Source organism: Netta rufina (assembly GCF_964035555.1).
Source record: "Netta rufina genome assembly, chromosome: Z".
In the NCBI taxonomy this organism is placed as follows: Eukaryota; Metazoa; Chordata; class Aves; order Anseriformes; family Anatidae; genus Netta; species Netta rufina.
Genome location: NC_140126.1, coordinates 33,072,195 through 33,097,098, shown reverse-complemented (window position 1 = coordinate 33,097,098; position 24,904 = coordinate 33,072,195). Strand labels below are relative to the sequence as shown.

Here is a 24,904-nt window from a genome sequence, read left to right as displayed (position 1 = left end):
CAAGAAAGAAAATCTACTGTGTGCTATTAAGGACACTACCCTCTGCTTCTTTCTTGTAGTCCTCTATAGGCACTCACTGCTGTGTATCGTTGCAGATTCTGGCAACAAAAGACTTTGTTTGGCCTGATAAATCATCCTTACATCAGCTAGGAACTTTCTTTTCAAATACATTTCTGCTTCAGCTATTTCTTTGGTCTCTCTCCTTCAATGACTTCACGGGCTACTTGTTTGTTTCCAGTCTTTTAGTATCCATTCAGTCTCTCAGGGTAAAAAACAAAAAACAAACAAACAAACAACAGACAAAAAACCTTCAACTACTGATTTGGTAGATCCTCTCACCTTTTCTGTAAGAACTTTGAGTAAATACCATCTGCTGAGGTGCTTTATATGCATAGAACATTCAGGCTCTCTCTAATTGCTCGCACTTTCTTCCAAGTAATTTCTAACTGCACTATGAACAGTGCTTTATACCTGAACGTTAATTACAGCATTTACTTGTCAAAGAAAACACTCCAGCTGCATTTAAATTCCTCTCTCGATGTTCACTTTTTTTTTTTTTTTTAAACTATTTTTGGGAAAACGTTTGATAAAATTAAATATTAAAACTCCATCTTTATTTTGACTCATTTCAGCTTTCTGTTAGAAGAAAGTGAAAAATAGAACCCAAAAGGTAAGTGACAAACCAAAGAGATGGTATAATGCACATAAAACCAGAAGTAATTGATAATGTGTTTAAAAATAATCTTTACAAAAACTGTAAATTATTACTAAATACCAACATTCATGGATTGTGACAACTGGAAAGGATCAAAATACCATCCAGACAGATTTGTTAAACTGTGTTCTGCAGCCAGTATTATTAGTTCTACATAAAGACCACCAATTTGCATGTGACAAAAAATTACTTTTCAGAAAAGCACACAGTCTTTCTTTGAATAGATCAAAAGTCTTAGCTGTTTCTTCCAATAGTTCATTACTCTTTTTATAATTTGCAGTTGGCATGCTTCAATTTTCTGTTCTGGATCAGTATGGGACACTTGTTTTGTTTCAGGATGACATTTACTGTTAATTTTAAAATTATTTATATGTTTTTTCAGTTACTTATTATAAAATCCAAAACTTACTAGCTACCGTGATTTTCAATGACTGAGTCAGTGTCTCACCCAGCTAGAAAAATATTATCCATAATTAATATAACAAACTAGCTAGAATTAATTAGGCACCTTCTCCAAAAAAAACTTGTTTTTCCTTTCAAAGACAGATAACAAAGATTAGTAACTAATTCTTCTACTTACCTCTGCCTACAGATATCTCTTATGCAGGCTGCTTTAGCAATCAGCTTTTCCCACTGAGCATCTTTGTCAACAGCCAAAGAAGGCACATCAGATGTTGCCAAGAACTTCTGTAATTCTGGGTAAATTCGATCCTAGAAAAAAATTAATTTTAAAATCATTATCGCACCTTCTAAACTTGATGGCAAGATTTTTGATTGGTAGCACTTTTACATGACTTTTAATTCCTTTTAATTATTGCATATCATAATTTCCTTTTCTTCGCCATTGAAGTCTAATGCTGCCATGAGATCTGACTGGCCTTTACAGACCAAATCTCTATTGCTACTTCATACACAGGCAAGCAAGCTATTGCCTTTTTATTAAGGTCTTGTTCCAACTGCATGTGATGCAAAACAGAAAGCTATTTCTCAAGGAAAAAAAAAAAAAAGGTTTTCCACTCTGAGACCCACTGAAATGAAAAGCAGATTTCCTGAATGATACACTATTGAAATTTTTCACTGAAACATAATCAATAAAGGCACCACTTCCACCATTTACTTTATAGTGCTGATAATGACACATTAGCGTAAGCTATGCATCAAAATGAATTCCCTTCCCTGGCTAGAGGTATTAAATTTACAATTTACAGTTACACGTGTCTTAGTAATGTTACAAGAATTTCCTAACCTGTCTTTCCCATAAAGCGGTCATCATCCGCAAAGTAACAGCTCGAAGCTTCGGTGTGCTACCCAGCATGTGTATGGTACGTAGAATCTGAGCTACGCAAACCTGAAAGAGATTATTTTTAACCAGAGGTCACTTATTTTTTTTTTTATGTCCAAGGACAAGGACAAATTTACAAATTGTTAGAACCAAGTATAGGTATACTTATGTAACTGTCCAACCACAATGTCAGAAAGAAGCTGGAAGTTGTTTTCCAGAGGAGAAAAATAAACAAACAAACAAAAAAACCCTCAGTGTGCAATGAAACCAAGAGCACATTTTTAGGGTATTTCAAAATAATAATGATATACTACAGACAATAAAACACATACATTTCACCGTTTAACACAAATATCATGCCCTATCCAAAATATTAGAAAGTTATGCTGAGGCTTACAAATCAATTATTTTAACCAAACTGAGGATTTCTCAGTCTAAAAAACTCATTCCTTTGTAAATAGATGACTGGCTTATTGATACAGTTCTTATTTTCCTAACAATTTTTCATTCTGACCTTGTGTACACCCAGTGCAGGCAACGTATACAATATATCCCTGTAAAGTGCAGGCTCCAAAGGTCTTCCCAATTTAAATATCAGAACTGGGATCAGATTTGGGACCTAAAATAAAACAAAAGCAGAAAACAACCTCAAAACTAGGTTTTTGATATTGTGTCTTACATACACAATATAGATTTTGTGAGTACATACTAGAAACTCCTGTATTTTCACATTACTTTTTCTGCCAACAGAAAAACGAAAGGAAAACTTCAAAGTTGGTAATTTTATTGGTCTTTCAAGTTATTTCTTCTTAATATGTTATCATCTTGGAAGCACCTTGATATGCATGTTCAGCTGTAACGACTGCAGTAGGCAAGAATACTGACAACTGGCCCTCTGTGGCAAGAAAATCAGGTAAAAATGAATGCAATTATGAATTCGGTATGTTCATCAACAGATCCTAGAGGATATTTTTAAAGGCTCTCATAATCAGCAGGTATTAATTGGCCTCATTTTGGAGATTAGTAATATCCATAAGCTCTAACTCATTAATCACTGACATAGATCCTCTTCACGTGTCATTTTTTAAAGAAATCCTTTAATGACTGGACAGTATTATTTAAACATACCACATCACAACCAAATGCAAATGCTGCAGGTTTTGTTACCATGTATATTGTGGTGACACCAATGGTCTCCTTCTGAAGTGTAATGATTCTTCAAACATACCAGTCTATTAAGAATTCCTTCCATGTGGGGAATTAAAATACAGAGTAAGATTCAGCTACTTAAAATTGCATATTTACAGCTATTCATATGTCCTCCACTCCTTGAACATAAGAGCATTAATAGCAAGAAGTTCAACATTTCCTCTCCAATTTCCATAATACAGTCATTTTTACTTGAGACTTCCTTAACAGGCATACTGAAAGGAACCTTAAGTGAAAATGGTATAGTAACAAGCATAATAGATCACTGAAAAAATTATTTCAAGTGACTTCTGTCATTACAAAGGAATTCTGATGATGCTACTATCATAACCCTCGAACATATCATAATTCAATGTAATTTACTCCATTTTCCTAATATATGGTAGAAGATTGTCACAGAGCTTTCCCTGAAGTGAAAAGTGGCTTTTTTTTTAACCCTTTTAATTTATACCTGTTTTCTGTACTTTCAGACCTGCACAAAAAATTCCACAAGCCTTGTGGTTATGTTTGCTTTGTTTTCCGTGTGAAGATTCTAATGTAAAATTAAATCTACTCATGATGGGCTTGTTTTTTTTTCCCCCACTTGATTCCATGGATGCTTAAAAGCAATTACACAGCACTTATTCACACTCTGCCTCTATACAATAGTAACCATTTTCACTTAATCACATCAGTTAAACTTCCACAGATAAAACTTGTATCAAAACATAATGTCATTCTCAAAAGCACAAAAGCCAAGTAGGAAATTTGATATTTAGCAATAACAAACACACACAGTTATTTTTAATTCTTTCAGCTTTCATAACTTTTCCTTAAATGATAAACGATGTATAGAGTTCTCCATTTCACTTTTGTTGTTTACCTCTGGAGTGGGGCTTACTAATCCCAAGCCTTTCCTCTAGAGTGGGGCTTATTTATTCCAAGCCTTACTTTCCCCTGTAACTTTAAGTACCGTAACTTTAGAAAATTCAGGAAGTCCAAAGCAGGAGAATAAATGTGTATGAAACACCACACGTACAGGGCTGAACTGAAAGACTAAGCAACTGCCAAATCCAGTCTTTAAGGGACCGGATCCCATTTTCAATCCAGTCTATAATTCAGTGATCTTAAATCTCATTTTTTTTCCTGGCGAAACTGCCCCTATATGTATATAAGTCGTTTATACATACTGTAGGTCAAAACAAACAAACAAACAAATCGCATTAATGGAAAATTCCACTACAGCATTTTCTCAACATGCATTTTTACACAAGCAGATATTTTCGGAAGATAAAACTTTTCACTGTACAAAGGCCCATCTCAGTCCATGGAAGTCACTAAACTTCTGATAGAGCAAGAATAATAAACTGAAATCCAAGAGCTCAGGGACTTCGCATCCTTCCATCTGCAATTATTAATTCTGAAGTACAGACCAAAAATTGCCATTTGTCCTTCAAGACAGCACTATTTTTATAATCGAGCAATTCAAATCTGTACTTCCAGAAATGTAAAAGTTTTGTTCTGGAATCTATAGTTAATTCATAAGAAATTAACTACAGTACATTATTTATTCAGTTTTACAAGTACCGCTTGGCATTTCTAAATAAAATGAATTCCTTTATTTACCCCAAGATCTCCTGACATTTTTGACTAAGGGACTAGCCTGTCCCCCCCATTTCCCAAGGTTGTTGTTTACCTTTTGTAGAAGCAGCCATCACCTGCCTAGACAGGAGAGTGGCTCTACTGTTAAGTTTTCAAAGCAAAAAGTCAATAGAGGTAGCTGAGAATTTACGGTAGTATTCATTTTCTGCAAACTTCCATACCCAGGAGCATTTTCAGTAAAAGCTTAACGGTGCCTTGCTTTTTCTCCCATTTATTCCAAACTGAAAGCATCCTCATAGGTAGTACCTGTCTCCCCTCACCCGACCCTGCTTTTCTTTCAGACCTCTTTTGGACTGAAGGCAAGCGGGGCAGTTTTACAGCTTTTTGAAGAAATTAGATTTTTGAGGTTTGTATCTTTCACATAAAAACAATGTCTGAAAAAGAGCAAAATAGAAATAAGGTAGCAGCAGAGATACAGATGAGGGCAGAATTTGTTGAGCTAAAACTGAATTATTATTTGTGCTTTATATGCAAAGAGACAACATTCAGTTCTCCAATTATAGACATATAATGACTAGTTTTCTAAATAAAAGCTGTAGGAGCAAGTGTTCTTCCTTTAAAAGGATTAAAGATTCTTATACACAGGAAATGTAAATTACAAATGGGTTAATTAAACTTTCGTCTTAAACATGACAAGACCTGATAGATTTATGGAAACAGCAGACCAAAACCCAATGTATTTCAAAATACATCAATTAATTTTAGGAATTTCAGACATAATTAAGTGGAAATTACTTGTTTACTTGCCCCTGCATATCTTCTAGTACATATCAATATACAATGTAGTGGTGATAGAGAATAGCATATCTGAATTTGCAGAGCTATAAGTGACAAATTTCGCTTTTCATCTGAAGCATCTCTCTGGACTTGTATTTAGTATTTTTTTTTTGGTTTTGCTTCCTCTGCCTGAAACCTAGATCTATAATAAACATTACTATTACTTTATAGTGAGAGGTCAAACAGATGGGCCACAAGAAACACTGTCACCCACAACATGTGGTTTTATATCTTAATTCTTCAGTAGTCTGTCCCAACATGAACATTCCCAACCAGACTTCTTAACCAATATTCTCCTTGGATGACCTAATAACCTTGTCTCAGCAGCCTCAATAGCCTAAGACAGTTGTAGACAGAGATAAATTTACTTCTACACTTCCATTAACAGTATAAAGTAACACCATTTTCATGACAATTCAAGACAGCGGATGAGATAGGTATTATTCCTTCTGATAACGTGACTTTACATCTGATTTTCACCAGAACAGCTGCCAACTCTCTGCAAGTTGCTCTGAAATCAGTCTGCTTTTCTCAAAAAACTAACTCATTCAGAATAGAGTAATACACAAAAGGGTGAAGGTAAAACAAGAAGTGACATACTTCTAAGCATAACATACATCCCTGTGAAGCAACATAACTTATGGTTCTTTGATGTTCTCTTATTTTTTCTCATATGACAACAAATCTAAACCTCACACTGCTTTCAGACCTAACACATAGGTATACACCACAGAATTCAAAGGAGTGACTCCTTGCAAAATTCATCTCATAGCATCACCTTGGAATAAGGTTTTAATGTAACCTGTAGAAGAGAACTGAGGACTTAGTCTTTACCTCCTCCAAAATTCTCGAAACTACTTTTTTTTTTTCTCTGTGTATAGCAAGTCTGTTTTCTTTTCCTTCTGTAGTGTTCTCAGCATAGCTCAGCTGCTGTTTCAGACACAGTTAGCAGCTGGGATTCTTCTCCCCCAGTCTCTGGTGGCTACCCTGAATTTATGCTCCTACCATGTGCCTTAATCAGAATATTCCTCCTAGCTTAAATGTCTTTGAAATGCCTTGTCATACTTTCAAGACTGTCATGTCATAATGTTTTATTAATCCTCCACCAAATTAAGTATTTTTTGTTATTACAATGTTCTTTGAAGTACAACAGCAAGTGGGAGAAGTAAGTAGCTCCAAGCCCATCTGCAAATGACAGGATTTAATTAAATTTAATTAATTAATTCTAGGCCCACTCAAAATCCAGTAACAACATCTGTGTTGACATTGAAAAATAGAAAATAAAAACTTCTTTCAAAACATGAAATTTAATTCATTGATTTCTCTTCCCACTTCCAAACCAATTATTTGTTTAGCCTAACCTATGCACAACACTGTTGTGTTCTGCACTTGACCCATGCCAAAAGGATAAAAGCAATGCCTAAAAGACAAGGATGTTCATTACTACACAGGAAGATAATTAAAACTGATTAAATTAAATAGAACACAAAGTAAGACCTGAGAATCAAAGACTTAACATCTTCAAATCAAGAGCATGTTTTGGCTAAGTCAAATTTTAGGAAATGGAAGTTTTGCAGAGAAACCAAATAATAAAAGAAGAATAAAACAAACAAACAAACAAACAAAAAACTTGAGGGTAGGAACTCTGGTAGATGTAAGTAGGTTTATTTCTGGGCACCTGTTGTAACTTGAATGTTAAGAAAAAAATAAATCAACCACTGGTTTACTGTTATCTGTATCTTATAAGTAATCTGAGGTAAAATCTTGGTGATAAACATACAATGGTCATTCCGTATCTCCGGGTGGAACACTAACATTAACGATTATAAGCCCAGAAGTCATCAGTTAGATCACTGTATGCTCTTTCACTGAGATAGACAGTCTTCCATACAACTGCACAATGTGTTAACAGGGAAGAAAAGTCTTCTATTAACATTATCCAAAACATCTGGCATGCAGCAGGAATACACTCAACTCTGAGGATAAGAGGGTTTTGTTACTTCTTCAAACCATACCCATCCCTGATTAATGCTGTCATTGGTTTGTGGTGGTGCACAGAAAAGCTGTATCAGTAAGAGAGATGTCAGATGGGTCTTCATAATGCTCAACTTTCTTACCTAAGCTACTTCCTATGGATCTCTCCCATCTTCTGCTGACTGACAGGGTCTTACACTACTCCATTGGGTCTAAAGCTAGCTTTCTAATCAATAGACTATTTTCTGCACTTTTTTTTTCCATTGCAGCAGCAATGGACTATGCAAATGACAATCAGACTGAATGACATGCAAAATAAATGACATTCAAAAGAAACATTATTATTAATTTTTAGTTATAAAAGCATTCAAATCCTTTAAAATCAGTATGACCAGGCCTAACTTTCCTCAGCTGTGAGGGCAAATTCATTCCAAGTCCTGTGTTCACATTAACTTTCTAGTTACGAAGTTTATTCTACCCTAAGTTCAACACACCAAATTCTCAAGGAATTATTAAGCACTTGCAACTATAAGGACAGTTAATTATTTCCTTAAAGGGATTGTCCTTTAAATGTACCTGTTTGGAAATTTACATTCAAGCTACAAGATCAGGAGAAAAACAAAATGTTCCTGGCCAGCAAACTGCTCCTCTCTCACTCAGGTAATGCACAAATAATACTGGGACTAATCTCTGTATTATATCTATGCTAAATCAAAGGCTTAACACTCCAAAAAGTCGGCATCAGCTCAGCACATAGAAAGCAGCTCCAAAGGTGGAGAGGCACACTGCCCAGCAGAAGTGCCTCCTCCATCCCACACTCTCCTGGAAGATGTGGACATAAGTAAGGTCAAGCCTCTCATTATCAATCTGACAAAAGGTTTCAAAACTCTGGATTTTGTTATTAGCAATGATTTGCACCTCAAAAATTATGTGCAGGTATGCCAACAGCCCTTTACTTGACTCGTATCAAGTAAGATTAAACAAGTAAGATTAAACATTTGGCCGCACCTCGAGTACTGTGTTCAGTTTTGGGCCCCTCGCTACAAGAAGGACATCGAGGTGCTTGAGCGGGTGCAGAGAAGGGCGACGAAGCTGGTGAGGGGCCTGGAGAACAAGTCCTACGAGGAGCGGCTGAGGGAGCTGGGCTTGTTCAGCCTGGAGAAGAGGAGGCTCAGGGGCGACCTTATCGCTCTTTTTAGGTACCTCAAAGGAGGCTGTAGCGAGGTGGGGGTTGGTCTGTTCTCCCACGTGCCTGGTGACAGGACGAGGGCGAATGGGCTAAAGTTGTGCCAGGGGAGTTTTAGGTTGGATGTTAGGAAGAACTTCTTTACCGAAAGGGTTGTTAGGCACTGGAACAGGCTGCCCAGGGAAGTGGTGGAGTCAGCATCCCTGGAGGTCTTTAAAAGACGTTTAGATGTAGAGCTTAGGGATATGGTTTAGTGGGGACTGTTAGCGTTAGGTCAGAGGTTGGACTTGTTGATCTTGAGGTCTCTTCCAACCTAGAAATTCTGCGATTCTGTGATTCTATGTCAGACAAAATGTTCCTATTTATTAACGGGACTTTTTTTTTTTTTTTTTTTTTTAAGCTACAGGACAATTTTTCATCTTCAAAAACACAAGCTATGGGAGGCCAGTTGGGAAGGACGATGATTCTTCTCTTCTGTTCACATTTCCGTACACCTAATGGAAGGGAAATTGTTTCTTGTTCCAAAACAAAATAAAAACAATAAAATAAACAAAGTAAAAGACTGAAAATAGTAAATGCTGTGACCAAAAGGAACAACTCATTTCAAACAATGTAATACAAATACGTATTAGTAATGCGGTCCCCATGTTAACTACTAAATGTAGGGTATCACTTTACTTGATTTAGGCCACACACTCTTTGCTTGAATATCTATTTCAGATGTTTCTTTTGGGTCAATTTTAACATTAAGAGATCGCTCCAGTCCCCTTCCCCACCTCAAAGAGCCAACCAAAAATACACAAAATGTCACAGAATCACAGAACGGCTGAGGCTGGAAGGGACCTCTAAAGATCTTCTGGTCCAACCCCCCTGCTGAGCAGGATCACCTAGAGCACATTGTGCAGGATGGCATCCAGGCAGGTTTTGAATATCTCCAGAGGAGACTCCACAGCCTCTCTGGGCAACCTGTGCCAGTGCTCTGCCACCCTCAAAGTAAGGAAGTGCCCCCTCATAATTCAGCCAGAACCTCCTGTGCTTCAGTTTGTGCCTGTTGCCTCTTGTCACCAAGCACCACTGAAAAGGGTCCGCCACTGCAATGTGTTCCTGGTTTTACTTCTAGGAAACACAGGGCTGAACTTTGGAGATGAGATAGGAATAACCTTGTTTTTCAATTAGGCAAGAGATAGTGAAACAGTTTTTCAGTGGTTCCAGTGACCAGGTTTTCAACGGTGTTCAGCACTCTGGCACTTCTTGCTCCACTGAGCAAAACAAAAATATTGAACAGTACACACATCTGAGAACTGGTTCCTTCACTTCAGTGCACAACTGTAAATAAAATTCTGTTTATAAAGGCTGCAAAATAAACTGATCTCAAAAAACTCAAGCACTTTTTAAGAGAACATAAGCAAGGTTTTCAGAAATTACACATACTCCATTATGATCTTAACCAATAAACTTCAACCACAAAGAAACTGTCCAAAAGATCAGACTACAATAAGATCATTCCCCAACAGCTACTCCCAAAGTTCACATAATGAGATGTGGAACAACACCATCAGGCATGACTTGAGCAAGCCAAATCTATTTCAACAGATTCTTAAACCCGGTCTCCTGAATAAAAAAGTATTTTGCCTTTTTCTTCCACTCTCACTCCTAAAGATCATGAAATAATGCATCTTTGGATGTAGTTCTCTGAAGTATTCATTCCAGCCGTTGAAAAACTGTAAAAGAATGGATGTCCTCTAGAGCCTCATAATCCTCTAATAATGGTAATAGATCTCTTGCTACTATTCACCAATGACCTCTCAGTCAGACGATTTAATTTCTTCTCCTGCAGCATGGCCGGTTTCACACAGAGTGTAATAACAGTTTTTGCACAACAAGAAAATTCATCCGATTAGAAGGACTATATTAAGTCTTTAATGAACAGCATGTGTCAGTGCAGCTTCTGCAGTCATTTGATTTAAGGCAGCCTAAAAGCCCACACAGTACTCTTCATACATCAGCCTTTTAAAAAGATTTCTGGACTTTCTTGGACAATGTTTCAGATCATTACTCCAAAATGCATCAGCTAAAAATGGATCTAATATAATTGCTCATCACAGAACACAAGGTTTTCAAGCTTTTATTAAGTGGTGAAGGACATAACACACTGTACATACACTGAAGTCCTCTGGAAAGGACTCCATGCAAAGGATAAGGGAAAAAATAATAAACAAATCTAGAAAAATGCCTGCCAAACCAGTTATACTAATTATTTTTAAACCTAGCACAGCTTTTGAAATGCTCCATTAATTTATCCCAGCGACTATGGGCTCTTCATAAGAACAATATTCTGTGTGGCAATGGAGATCTTGTTTGTGAACCTGACTTGTAGAGCTGTAGTAAATGTGAAAAGTATATAAAGGGTAACGTTCTAGAAGTGCATTTCCTGTTTCTGACCCTGTTTTCTCTGGAAACACAATTCTTCAACTCAGATTTTGCATTGCAGTCACTTGTAGCCTTTCTATTCAGTATTCACAACTATCAGCACTAATTGTCTGAACCACAAAATAACAGAACTTCACCAGCAGCATGCCTTAGCAATTTCACATACTCTGCTGTAGTACAGGAGGTAGTCCATGGTTTGTCTGCAAAGCTCACACTTTCTCATTTTGCCCTGTGGACATTTTATTTACCTTTTGCAATACTAAACTGTGAGGTCTGTCAGCCCAAGTTTACTTTCTTGACTTTTTCTTTTAACCGACTATCAAAGTAATCAGTTATTCCTCCCATATGTGAGTTCCACTGCTTTCTCCCCCATATACTTTAACTCCAAGAGAAAGCCAAGCCCTAGATAATTGTTCATGCCTTAGAGAGAGCACTGCACCTACAATAAACAACGTGATAACCTTTCATTGCACTGCTGTACTGCACTGTAATCTCTGTGGAGCCATTAAGTAGACTCAGAACTAAAATAACTTGTCAGAGGCATGACAAGTGCCAGGAGATCCCAAGTTCAACTAAGCTAGGCAGTAAGTCCCAGTCTTAAAAGCATTAAGATCTTTCAGAATAAAGAATATTATTTAGTAGGCAGTAACACATTAGATAGTGCTAACAGTGGAATATGCAAGTCTCCTTGGCTGTAGTAAGGACTGAGAAGGGAAACATCAACCCAAACACACTATTCTTCTCACTCCGAATTTCCAAAACATTACCCATCCAAACAGCAGCTATAATACTAATTATACTGATTGCTTTATGTGATACTATTAAGAAGACATCTGAATACTTTGCATATTTTGCAGCAAAGTATTTTAAAATCCAGAGTAATTTAAAAGACTAAAACTTCACCATTTGTAGTCCCTATTAGCAAGTTAAATATTCCCCAGTTAGAGGTGATCAACAGTTTTGGGCTTGTGTTTTGCATTTTAAACAACAATTTCTAATTCACATGGAGTTCTACTGATCATTAGGTAAACAAAAAAATATGATGCAATTGTAAGGGAAAGCTGAAACTGTATCTGGGCAGAAGCTGTTTTTCCCAATGAAGGACTTTCTTACCAGAATGAAAGGCTTCTTAGTTTTGATGTAGACAGACAGCCATCATTAGCTCAAGAGGCTGTATTCATCAATCAATCTTATTTATTATATTGGTCCACAAAAACTTAGCCTTAAATCAGCAGAACATGACAAAGTAAATAAATTCACTAACATCTTGCTATACAACAACTTTTAATCCTGTTCCCTATACCTGTCAAAAGCTTCTGCAGCTCTGCTGACTTGCATTTGCATTGGTCTCAAACTGTTAATTTCCAGTCAGTTGTGCTATCCTGTATTGCTGCAGTGAAATTCAGAGCAGAATCATTCCCAACAGCCGCAGCTCAGGCCATGCTGCCCAGGTGTCATATTACTTCTGTCATGTTTTTTCAGCAGGTTAGTGTTTCTTTTAATCGCTGTCAAATTACACGCTGAACAACTACATCAAATTGTTAATAACCAAAGCATTATGCCTTTACTCTTTCAGTGTCTTCAGTAGGTTACTGACTCATCACAGAACTTGAAGACCTACTGCAGCAAGCCAAGTTTGAGATGGTGTGAAGACAAGAACAGGAAAACCAAAGTAAAAAGCCTGAGCTACCTTGATGGTCTTCACATAGTCAGCCAGTCACAAGAAGAAAACTGGCTTACGAACAGCACTTAGGATCAGAAACGAAGAAAAGTTTCTCAGAATAGGACAGACATATGTCTACTGCAGGTGTTCGAACATGCAGCCAGACTTGCCCACCCTTCTGCTTGACAATAATCAACTCATTTACCAGGCCCAGAGCCTGTATTCCTGCTTATAGAGTATTTAGCAGACATGGCAAAACAGCCACAGTTGGGGTGTGCTGCTCATACTAGTTCTGAATGATTACAGAAAGAGATTTGCAAGAAGAAACTACATTAAAGATGAGACACGGGTTGCTCTCCACAAGCACTGCGGTGCTTTTACAAGTGCAATTCACTTTGCCTGCTCCTGCCCCTTGAATAAAACTACGTGCTTCCGAATGAAAGCATGGAAATGAAGTTCTAAAAACTACCTTGCTAAAAAAGTTATGCCAATAAAGCACCAATAAGCTACCTTAAGCTTTGCATTCTCTCCCCCCAAAAAGAGTCTCATGCAGTTACAAAAGAATATGCATCTGATACAGTGATTTCTGACTGCTGCCTTAGGATCACACTGCCATGGTCATACCTCAATTTTTCATTACCTGCAAGTTTTACAGTCTTCACCTTGGCATTGATTAGCTTCACCTCTTTCCCATCAAACACGTTTTTAAGCAGCATGTAAGAAATTGAAGTGTCATCTTCCAGCAATACAATCTTATTCCTAACCTGCTTGCTCATTAAAAGATTCCTTTCATTTTTCCTGGAGGTGAGACATGAGAAATTGTATCCTTTTATTCTGCCACATTTCCAACTTGCACTTAAACAATATTGTCAATATTTCATGCACCACAAGCTTGTAACCAGCACAGTAAGCTACCTTTTAATAAGGGCTAAAATAGCATAAGATAAGGCAGGCCACAACTAATGTTGGTCAAATAAGTCTTAACTGGCAATGTCCCTGAAGTCCATTATACCTCACGTAACCCAAAACGCCAGGCCTCTGAACACTACACTCATATGTGAAACACTCATAACAGAAACCTGTTAGCAATGCCTGGAATGGATGAGGGAAGATCAGTGGATATGGTCTTCCTGGACTTCAGTATGGCACACCTCCTTGGACACTACCCTCTGTAAGATCCCCACAGTCAGGTTGTTGGTGGATGGGCTGGATGAGCAGTGAGGTGGATCGAAAATCTCAGAGGCTGGTGATCAGGAGAATCAAATCTAGCTGGGAGGTCAGTACCTAGCATTGTACCCCAGGGCTCAATACAGGGTCCAGTCCCGTTCAACATCTTAACAGACTGGATGATGGGTCTGAGTGCACCTGCAGCAAGTCTGCAGGTGACACTAAACAGAGAGGAGTGGCTGATGCACCAGAGGGTTGTGCTGCCATCCAGAGGAACATGGGCAAGCTGGAGAAGGGGTCTGACAGGAACCTCAGGGAGTTCAACAAGAAGAGTAAAGTCCTGCACCTGAGGAGAAACCCAAGGCACCAGGACATGCTGGGGGCCAGCCAGGTGCAAAGCAGCTCTGCAGAAAAGGACCCTGGAGTCCTGGTGGACTCCAAGTCCAGCATGAACCAGCACAGCACCCCCACCGCAGAGATACCTAATGGTATTTTTGGCTACATCAGGCAAAGTATGGCCAGCAGGTCAAGAGAGGTGATCCTTGCCCTCTACTGAGCACTGGTGAGGCCACACCTGAAGGACTGTGTCCAGTACAGTACTGGAGCCCCCAGCACAAGAGAGACCTAGACATACTGGAAAGAGTCCAACGTGATTAAGGGAAGACCTCTTTTATGAGGAGTGGCTGAGAGGAGTGACAAAAACTGAAACACAGGAGATTCTATCTAAATATCAAGAAGCATTTTTCACTGCGAAGCAGACTGAGCACCAGCAGATGTTACCGAGAGAGGTTGTGGAGTCTCTATCCTTTGACATATTCAAAAGACATCTGGACATAGCCCTGAGCTTACTCCTCTAAGTGCCTGTGCTTGAGCAGAGGAGTTGGGCCAGACGACCTGCATTGGTCCATTCCAACCTCAACCATTCTACAATTCTGTAATGCACAAAACGTTTTTTTAGGAACTCTTAGTGCTTATTTCTTCCTACCACAGACCGAGCACTTACAATCCAGTATGTTTTACTAACAACACGCAGCACTGATATTTTCGTTTAAACAGAGTGGCAAAAAAAGCTGTGACAAATGAAAAGGAAACCAAGCATTCCCTGGAGCAGCAAAACCATCTTCAAATGGCCTCTTGCCACAGCTGAGAAAATCTTTTGCTCTAAGAATAGTGCTGTGCAAGCATGCAGGCAAGTCAGATTTTTTTTTTCAGACACTTTTTAGTTATCCTCTGTTTTACGTTGTTTAGCCAAGCTCTGGAAAAAAGAGGTACAAAGGTACAACAGAATAGAAGGATTTTAAATCCATAGCTTTATATAAAGAATTAATCTATGGGCAAGAAAATAGCAATCTTTATAAGAAAATAAGAAAAGATGGTGAAACAGACAAAGAAAGAATGGAAGAAATATCCACAAAAGAGATAACTACTTCATTTTGTGTATTTCTGCCAGGTGCTTAGCTATGAGGAGTCATTTCTAACTTGCAGTATCTCATCATTTCCACTGAATCCAGATCTGTAACATCCCATAGCAGCTCTTCCACACGTGATTCAAGGAGTATACCAAGGACACTGAACAAATATTTCAGAAGAAACAGTCTGGGAACTAGGTCCCGTTCTTATTTTGAATTGTAAATTCAAAATTGTAAAATGTGTAACCTTGCAGGTGGTTCTTAAAAAGTCAAATAAATATCAACACTGAGATTCAAGATTTGTATAAACACTATTATTTTGACTCTGTAATCAACTATACATACACAAAAATGAAATGCTACGTTACTAACATTAGCTTAATAGCAGCAGCATGCACAGGACAAAACAGGAACTACAAAATACAATAAAATGAACAAAGTTCAACACTTCTCTAATTAATTCACATACAACAGGCATTAATATACTCCAACAGTAAATTGACCAGAGACTTTCTTCAGTCTAATTGATGGCTACTTGTTGTTTGAAGTGTGCAACAGCTGTGTTACAGACATTTAAGTTGGTTGCACTTTTCAGTTCAGTTTGCAATTTTCTCTTCACTATTATAGCTGTTGCCAACATGCTACATCCATTGTTTCCTTCCAGACCAAAAAGAAAAGTCAGTGCTATTGAGAGAGGGAGTTAGGAGAATCTTATCAAGTAGAGACAGAGCACTGACGGCATTAAATTAGGATGCTACTTAGTGTCTTTGCTAACTATGGTGCATTGTGCAAATTAACTAAAGCAAGAAGCCTTGGGCCCCTTACCAAGGTCAATTTCCTAGCAAGAGTGTGAGCCTATCTTAAGAAACTGGCAGAAAGTGGTCCTGCAGATGGACAAGAGCGAAGGAACAACTGAGTCTGCACAGAGACAAGAGGTCAACTAGCGGTGACGAGGAAGAGTCAATCTTCGTCCCCACGACCTCCAGACGACCACCACCAGGATACACTGCGCAAGCGCGGATGGGAGGATTTTATGGAAATGATTCCTTGGAACTAATTTTAATATGAAGTGGGGACAGGTTATGCATATATATAGGTGTATTGTGAAACTTCATGCATATGTAACTCTTCACTGCATATAACCAAGGCAAGTTGCCACGTCAGGTGCGCACGACTTTGGTGGAACTACCCCCTGTGCTGCCCAGCATTGAATAAACACACCTACTGTACAATCTGACTGATCGTGGAGTCTGCTTTCTGCGAGTCACTATAGCTACAGACACCACAATCAAACACCCTTTTAATGACACTTAAACATTCCTTTTTAAATTTCTCCCTCCAAATGATAAAGTCTACTTCATCAAGCTGTAGTGAGAAACGCCATGAGTTAAACATATTTGGAGGTCACCCACTTCTTGGAAACCTAACTACACTGTAGAACAATGCATCCAAAAGCTTTTTGTTACTTTAGTTAAGATGTAAATAATATAATTTCCTTTCCCCCTAACAATGATCTTACAGTTTGAGTAAACGAACACATTCTACACATTCTTCCATGCCTACATAATGCTCACAGTCCTGATGAGTAATTACACAGCAGAAGTCCACCACTTTTTCCAGACTAAGAAACAGAATTTTTAATCTGTTACTACGTGTCTAAACAGAAGTCAGAATCACTTCTGTCTTGGTTACAGCTTGTATAGAGTTAATTTTCCTCCTAGTAGCTGGTATGGTGCTGTGTTTTGGGTTTAGGATGAGAATAATGCTGATAACACATAGATGTTTTAGTTGCTGCAGAGCAGTGCTCACACAGAGCCAAGGCCTTTCCAGCAACTCGTGCTGCCCTGCCAGCGAGAAGGCTGGGGGTGCTCCAGGAGCTGGGGGGGACAGCTGGCCCAGCCTGGCCAGAGGGGCGTCCCACACTGTATAACGTCATGCTGAACAATAAACTGGGGTGGCTGGCCAGAGGGTGGGGGGTGGGTGAGGCTGCGTGGGGACAGGCTGGGCATCAGTCAGAAGGTGGTGAGCAATACCATTGGGCATCACTTGCTTGGTATATTCTTTTACTATTTTCATTATTATCTTTCCCTTCCTCTCTGTCCTATTAAACTGTCTTTATCTCAACCCACAAGCTTTTACCTTTCCTCCCTTCCCCCCTGCAATTCTCTTCCCAATCCCACTGGGTAGGGGGTGGGGGGAATACTGAGAGAATGCCTGTGTGGTCCTTACCTGTCTGTTGGGTTAAACCACAATATTCTCACATATAATCCAATAAATAAATAAATAAACCTGTGTTGAAAAGAATGAGGTTAGAGATCATTTAGGCAAACTTGACATCCAGTAAGGCCATGTGCCCCGAGGGGATGCGCCCACAACATCATTGCTGGGACACTCAACCATCTTTGAAAGGTCATGACAGTCCGGAGAGATGCCAGAGGACTGGAAGAATATGAATGTCACCCTAGTCTTCAATAAGGGGCAAGAAGAAGGACCCAAGGAACTAAAGGGCAGCCAGACTCACTCAGTCCCTGAAACTTGGAGTCCATCTTCCATGGGAGTATCGCCATGGGGGTCAACAATCCCCATGGTTGGTGATAACATTAGGCTAGTGAGGCCATAAAGAACGTGAGTTAGAGGGAACAAAGAAGGGTGATTCAGGAGGCACAGTGTTGTCTCAAACTTTCTCCAACCGTTAAGACATGTAAGTGGCTAAATACTTGCTGTTGCCAGGCAAAGTTGTTAACCAATGAATAGCTACTGGGAAAGTATTGCTTGTAGAGCTAACAGTATAAGAAGGGAGGCTGTCCTCAATACAGTAGTTGAAGTTATTGTTCCTTAAAGAAATCCTGGTGTCCGAGTGGTCATTACGCCACAATCTTTAAGCATGTGGAAGACAAGAAGGTGATCAGGAGTAGCCACCATAGATTCACCAAAGGGAAATCATACTTAACATGATTGTCTTCTATGATGGGACAACTGGACTGGATAGCTGAGGGTAAAGTAATGGATGTTGTCTACCCAGACTTCAGCAAGGCTTTTGACACTCTCCTATGATATCCCCATAGGCAAGCTCAGAAAGCGGCATGCTGGATGAGTGGACCATGAGGTGGCCTGAGAACTGCCTGAATGGCAGGTCTCAGAGGGTTCTGATCAGAGGCACAGGGGCTAGTTTAAGGCCTGTAGATAGCAGGGTGCCCTACGGGTCAATACTAGGTCCAGAAATGTAAGTAGAGAGACATGGAGCAAGTCCAGTAAAGGGCTATGTTGTGGTGTAACCCAGCAGGCAGCTCAGCAACACAGCCATTTGCTCACCACCCCACACACCAGTGGGATGGGGGAAAGAATCACGAGGAAAAAAAAAAGTAAAATCCCATGGGTTGGGATAAAAACAGTTTAATAGGACAGAAGAGGAAGAGACATAAATAATAATAATGAATAATGATAATAATGATGAAAGTAAATGATGCACAATGCAGCTGCACACCACCTGCTGACTGATGCCCATCCCCAAGCAGTGGCTCCCTCCAACCAGTCCAGCCACCCCATATTAATTGTTCAACATGATGTCATATGGGATGGGATGGCCCTTTGGCACTTTGGGCCAGCTGCCCTGGTTCTCTCCCCTCTCAGCTCCTTGTGCACCCCCAGCCTCCTCACTGGCAGGGTGGTATGACAAGCTGAAAAGTCCCTGACTTACTGTAAACACTACTCTGCAACTAAAATATTGGTGTGTTATCAGCATTATTCTCATCCTAAATCCAAAACACAGCATTGCACCAGCTACTAGGAGGAAAATCAACACTACCCCACCCGGAACCAGGACAGGCTACTAAAACAATTGAGGGACTGGAACATCTCTCATGTGAGAATAGGCTAGGGCTTTTTCAGATGATTCTGCCTGAAGAAGAGAAGGTTTAGGTTGATCCGACTAATATGGGTAAGTATCTGAAGGGAGGGTGTCAAGAACATGGGGCCAGATTCTTCTCAGTGGTGCCCAGTGACAGGACAAGAAGCAACAAGCACAAGCTGAAATACAGGTAGTTCTGTCTGAACATAAGGAAAAAATTCTTTACTGTGAGGGTCATTGAGCACTTGAACAGCTTCCCAGAGACACTGTGGAGCTTCCTTCCCTGGAGATATTCCAAAGCTGTCTGGACACAGTCTGGGGTAATGTGCTCTAGGGAACCCTGCTTGAACAGGGAAATTGGACTACATCTCCAGAGATCCCTTCCAACCTCAAGCATTCTGTGACTCTGAAATATAATTAATATCCACAAAAATCAACTATGACACAGGAATATGATTGTATACCATGCTAGAAATACAATAAAGTTTACAAAATACAAGTTCAATCAAGCTGAGAAAAAAATTAAAGAAATCGCATGCTCCCAGATCTGTTTCAATCTACTGCACATGGAAAACACCCACAAAAGCAAACAACAAAACAAAGGAGCATTTGACAGAAAATTGAACAGACATATTTAAGAAAGTTAACAGTGGGCAACCCACGAAAGATGGAGATGGCACTAAGTTTAAAAACTGCTCCAGCTTGAGAAATACAGTTATCTCACAGAGCAGTGTATAATGGTACATACTGTTTCAGTACATGTTTAATAGCAAGCACATCCTGGACTGCAATGTAGAATTCAGTACCCTAAGACATCAAGCACACACTCCATAAGCCTTATCTTTTCCCAACTTTTGTGCTACAGACTATGGTAGCTATTTGAAACAGAAAGTAATTTTAAAAGTGAAGCAAACTTGTCTCTACAGCATATCTGAGACTTGAAGCAACACTTTTCCCTTCCCCACATTTTTCTATTTCATAAGTTAAGACTGTTGTTTATACACAATGACTCTTCTGCTACATATTACTGTATCTACATTAAAAAGCCAGATATCTACATTCATCTTTCTAAAATAGGCAAGAAAGTATAAGCATACTGCATAAATCTGGCTTGAATTCACTACTGAAGGAGGGAAGGATGGTACAGACTATGGAGATATTTTTAAAAAGCATGACTGCATACATTATAATGGAAGTGGCAGTCCTCCAGTAACCACAAAAGGACAAAGGGAGCAGCAATACGCAATCAACAAAAGCCAGAAATGGTTTAGTAGCCTCTTTTCAACTTTTTTTGTGTGTGTTGTATTTTCATACTAATTAGGTAGTTTTGCTAAATAAGCCAGTTGTTTTCCTAAGCCTGAAGAACCGATAAACACTACAAAACAGAGAAATAATACATACGTATTTGTGTGTACATGACACACAAAATTTTTCATCTTGAAAAGCCCGAAAAGGACCAGGGGAGTTCTGGTGAGCTTTGGGTTTGTGTACATATACAAGTGTGTACATGTTCACGTGTGCATCTCTAAAGGCACTCCCCACAGGGGAGTCCAGTGGAGGGCAGTCCGTATCAACAACTGCAGCGGAGCTGTGGCCTCAGGGGCTCTTAGGTCCAGATGCCAGCAAATGGGGAGACCGGGATCCAGAGGCCAACCTGCATGCACACAGTGTCTGAGCCCTGCTGCTGCAGAGATCCGTACTGAACACATATACACATTCCCACTAGCAGATCTTCAACCTGCACAGCTGAAAAGGGGAGCAGCATGAGGCCACTGGTGCTCTTTGTGTTCATGAGTGCTTTGCATCTCTGTATTATATAAATACAGCCACAGATATGTGATGTACACGTGCTCCATGTGCATGTACCTACTGGGAACACAAACTCAGTCTCACCACTTGCTGGACCTGAGGGCAAGAAGTGGTGGCAGCCTTGTCCCTCTCCTGCTGCAGAATCAAGCCCTATCCCTGCAGCAAAATTCAATAACATTAAGTTTTTACCTGAGAACAATCAGCTTTGGCTACTTCTGTAGCAGTCTGGAGCACATTTCGAAGACTGTCTCCATTTTCTTGTATCAATAGATAAGCCAGCAGGAGGAAAACATGGGCAGGGACTTGAGTTGTAATAGGTAGCAGTGATTTCACTGAAGATAACCAGCCAGTAACTGCAGTCTTCTCTTTCATGAGCTCTACAATCTTCCAGGTGGTGTACAATGAACTGTAAGAGCTGGTTATTGGAAAAAGGAGTTTGCAGGACATCTGAAAACCAGCGAAACACAGAAACAAAACTTTCAATCCAACAGGTAAGGTAAAGAAAGAACAAAAAAAAACAACCAACCAACCAAGCAATAACTTAATCAATTCTGTCATCCAAAGCAAGTATTTTGTTTGAGAATCTCAACTCAATAAATGTAAAGAATAATTCACAATACATTTCTTTACAATCCTTTATGTGAATTCTCCTACTAAGGATGATTGAATGCATTGGTAATTCTTCACTTGGGAGATTCCCCTTTATTTGGCATCCATCTTTCCTGTAGGTAAATGCACTAAAATGTGTATAATAAAATTGGAGTGCCTAAAAACCTTACATTCCTGATCATGACGTGTCCATCACAAAAGTATAGGCTTATAATAATAATATTTACATATTTTAAGGAAATCCTCTTACATTTTATAGCACTCAATAAAACACCACAATCTCTGGCTGACAAGATAACTTGGAGCCAACAATCTCCTCTCGATAAATTTGCAATCAACAACATAAATCTATGAAACTGCCATAGATATAGCTACTTAAACTTTATCCAAGGACACAGAGTCAACTAAGAGCATTACTGTCTGTAAGTTATGCTGTTTAGTTGTCTGACTCTATATCTTAGTATCTGAAAACAAGATCAGGCTGTTAAGGTCTTTTTTCTTTTTTCTTTTTAAAGCCTGGAAAAACTGCTGAAGTTGCTAGAGCCTGAAATATTATATTGATATTTCCCATCCCTCCTTAGTTCTCATAAGGCTGTGTTACACAATTATACTCTCTCCTTTCTCCTGTTACTTCACCTGCATGGAAAGAAGCTATTACCATATTTTAACTTTAATGGTGCACTTCATTCAAGCAAGATAGGCAGAAAATCTCAGGCTGACAATGCTGAAAAGCGTACACAAATCCCTTAATGGCAAAAATGCAGATAAGGTCAGCCATGTCCTAACAAGCTGAACAATTCCCCATTACCACCACTACCAAAAAAAAAAAAACTGTGAAGAAAATACACCATAACTAAATTAAGTTCTTAAATTCTCTTATTCAGGACAATCCTCAGGTGGCTTCCAAAGTTCTCCTAGAAGGTGGAGACTCCACAACCTCTCTGTAAGCAACGTGTGCCAGTGCAGAGTCACCTGCACAGTAAAGAAGCACTTACTGATGTTTAGACTAAACCTTCTGTTTGTGCCTATTGCCTCTGAGCCTGTCACTGGGCACCACTAAAATGGTGCCTGGCTCTGTCTTCATTGAATCTTCCCTTTAGGTATTGATATACATTAATGAGATCCCTTCTAAGACTCTTCTCCTCTAGGCTAAGAAGTCCCAGTGTCTCAGTCTTTCCCAGAGGAGAGATGACCCAGTCCCTTGATCATGTTTTTGGCCCTTTGTTGGGCCCTCTCCAGTATGTCCATGTCTCTGTTGCACTGGGAGCCTAGAACCTGTACTGGACACGGTACTCCAGGTGCAGCCTCACCAACTCTGAGTACAGTAGGAAATGGAAGATGAAACTGGAGTGAGATTTTGGGACAAGGAAATTGGATTTGGTATGTTTTTCTGTCAAGTCATCACATCAACACGCTCCCAACACCACATAACAGAGGTGTAAATAAGAAAGGAAGCTTAGCTTCTACAGCGGTAAGTATATCTTGATCAAGAAACTTGTTATCACCTATTCTCAGAACAGAGGAAACAGATAGGTAGAGGGTCCCACATGAACAAATTACAAATGAGAACACAAAAATACAACAGCACAGATTAAAATGAGCCAAGATAACCAGCTGGTAAGGAAAAGCATATAGATCAGCAGAATAAGCAAGATTCTGAAAGAGATGAAGTAAGTAAAGCTGATATAGTTCTCTACTAAGTCCTGTTAATTAATCAACGGTGCTGGTGAATTCTTTAATCTATATGGTCTCTTAAAGGAAATAAATTCATGTAATAAATAAAATGATATCTAGCATACACACTTACATTTTACTAGCAGTCTAGTTTTATGTATTATGCATAGCTTTGACTGTTTCCATACAACATATTATATGGATAAGCTAATAGGTGTAGTCTTTACTAGTCAGATAAGCATGATGGAGCAAACTGTTACATGTATCTGCTATCTGTCCCAAAAAAACAAAACAAAACAAAACAAAAAACAAAGCCCAAACCACAGAGCCTTACCATTTCCTTTCTATCCTTCACACCCTCCTCTTGTAACATTCCCAAAAGATTTATAGCCAGCTGCTGCCTGGTGGCTCCAGAATCATCCTCTGGTAAGCAGTCCCCAACTGATGAAGAAGATAAGATCTGTAGCACAGGCATCACCAAAACAAGGGCTGTGGCTGAGACATTCTGGGTTTCTGAAGAGGAAAGGATCTTGCAGGCTATTAAAAAAACGTGGGGACAAAGGGAAAAAAAAAAAAGAGCAATTAATGAAAAAAAATAATAATTTCTACTTTTAAGTATGAAACAAACATTTCCAGGGAACACTCTGATCAAACAAAGTAACAGTCTCAAGAATCGAGACTACGTACATAACAGAGTCAAAATGCAAAATATTGTTGGTAAAACGCTATTTAGACACCCATATACTTCTGTTCTTTACTGCAAAGTACCTGATGGCAGCAACAAATACAATAATGGAATGTAGCATAGTCTCTCATTTTTACTGAACTAACTCCATTAAACAAAACTGTTAAGTCAAAAGCTCAAACATCACTGAGACTGCCAAGATTGCTCTCTTTAGATCTGTCAGAAGAAACCAATCATGATGCATGAATCTCAGTTGAGAAGGTCCTGTTGTGGACTTAAAAATCAAACAAACCTCAGGACAGCAGGGAGCTTAGAATACAGTAACATTCATTGGGAAAGTCAGGGAAAAATTATCCTTATTGCCATCACATCAAACGTTACTTTTTAAATCAAGGAAACATGCTACTTAAATAAAAACATTTCACAACTCAATCTAACTTCAGGGGAACGCAGTGCCTATTTTCCAAATACAAAAGTAAATATACAGTCTGCAGAGTGTGGATTCCTCTTTCACAAGAACTTTACCTAGACTCAGGACAGACTTCTGCTGACTTTCTGGTGTTTGCAGCAGTAGAAATGCTAGCCCAATTATACACTGTTCCGCTGGAAACACCTACAGAGAAAAAGAAAAAGAGGTTCAAGTTATCTTTGTTTTTAGAGGGGATAAATAGTAGAAATAAACAGCAAACAAAACTCCTTAAGGAGTTTCTCCATGCATTGTAGTGGATGCACAAACAGTGACACAGTGTATGCAATGAAGAATACAAATAGGGTGTTAGAAGTATTTTAATAGAATTACTACAGCTTTGTAATTTGTTACATCATTC

The 24,904-nt window shown here is 39.1% G+C and overlaps 1 protein-coding gene across 1 annotated transcript in view; it reads right to left on the bottom strand.

Annotated features, from left to right (window-relative positions):
* The window catches only part of FOCAD (focadhesin), a 122,140-nt gene that overhangs the window by 63,936 nt on the left and 33,300 nt on the right, over nt 1-24,904 (bottom strand). Inside the window, exons 10-15 of the mRNA XM_084304818.1 lie at nt 24,603-24,690; nt 23,727-23,929; nt 21,299-21,556; nt 2,512-2,616; nt 1,962-2,063; nt 1,296-1,426 (exon numbers count right to left, since the gene is read on the bottom strand). Of these exons, the coding sequence (XP_084160944.1) occupies nt 1,296-1,426; nt 1,962-2,063; nt 2,512-2,616; nt 21,299-21,556; nt 23,727-23,929; nt 24,603-24,690 (887 nt within the window). The remainder of the gene's footprint in view (nt 1-1,295; nt 1,427-1,961; nt 2,064-2,511; nt 2,617-21,298; nt 21,557-23,726; nt 23,930-24,602; nt 24,691-24,904) is intronic.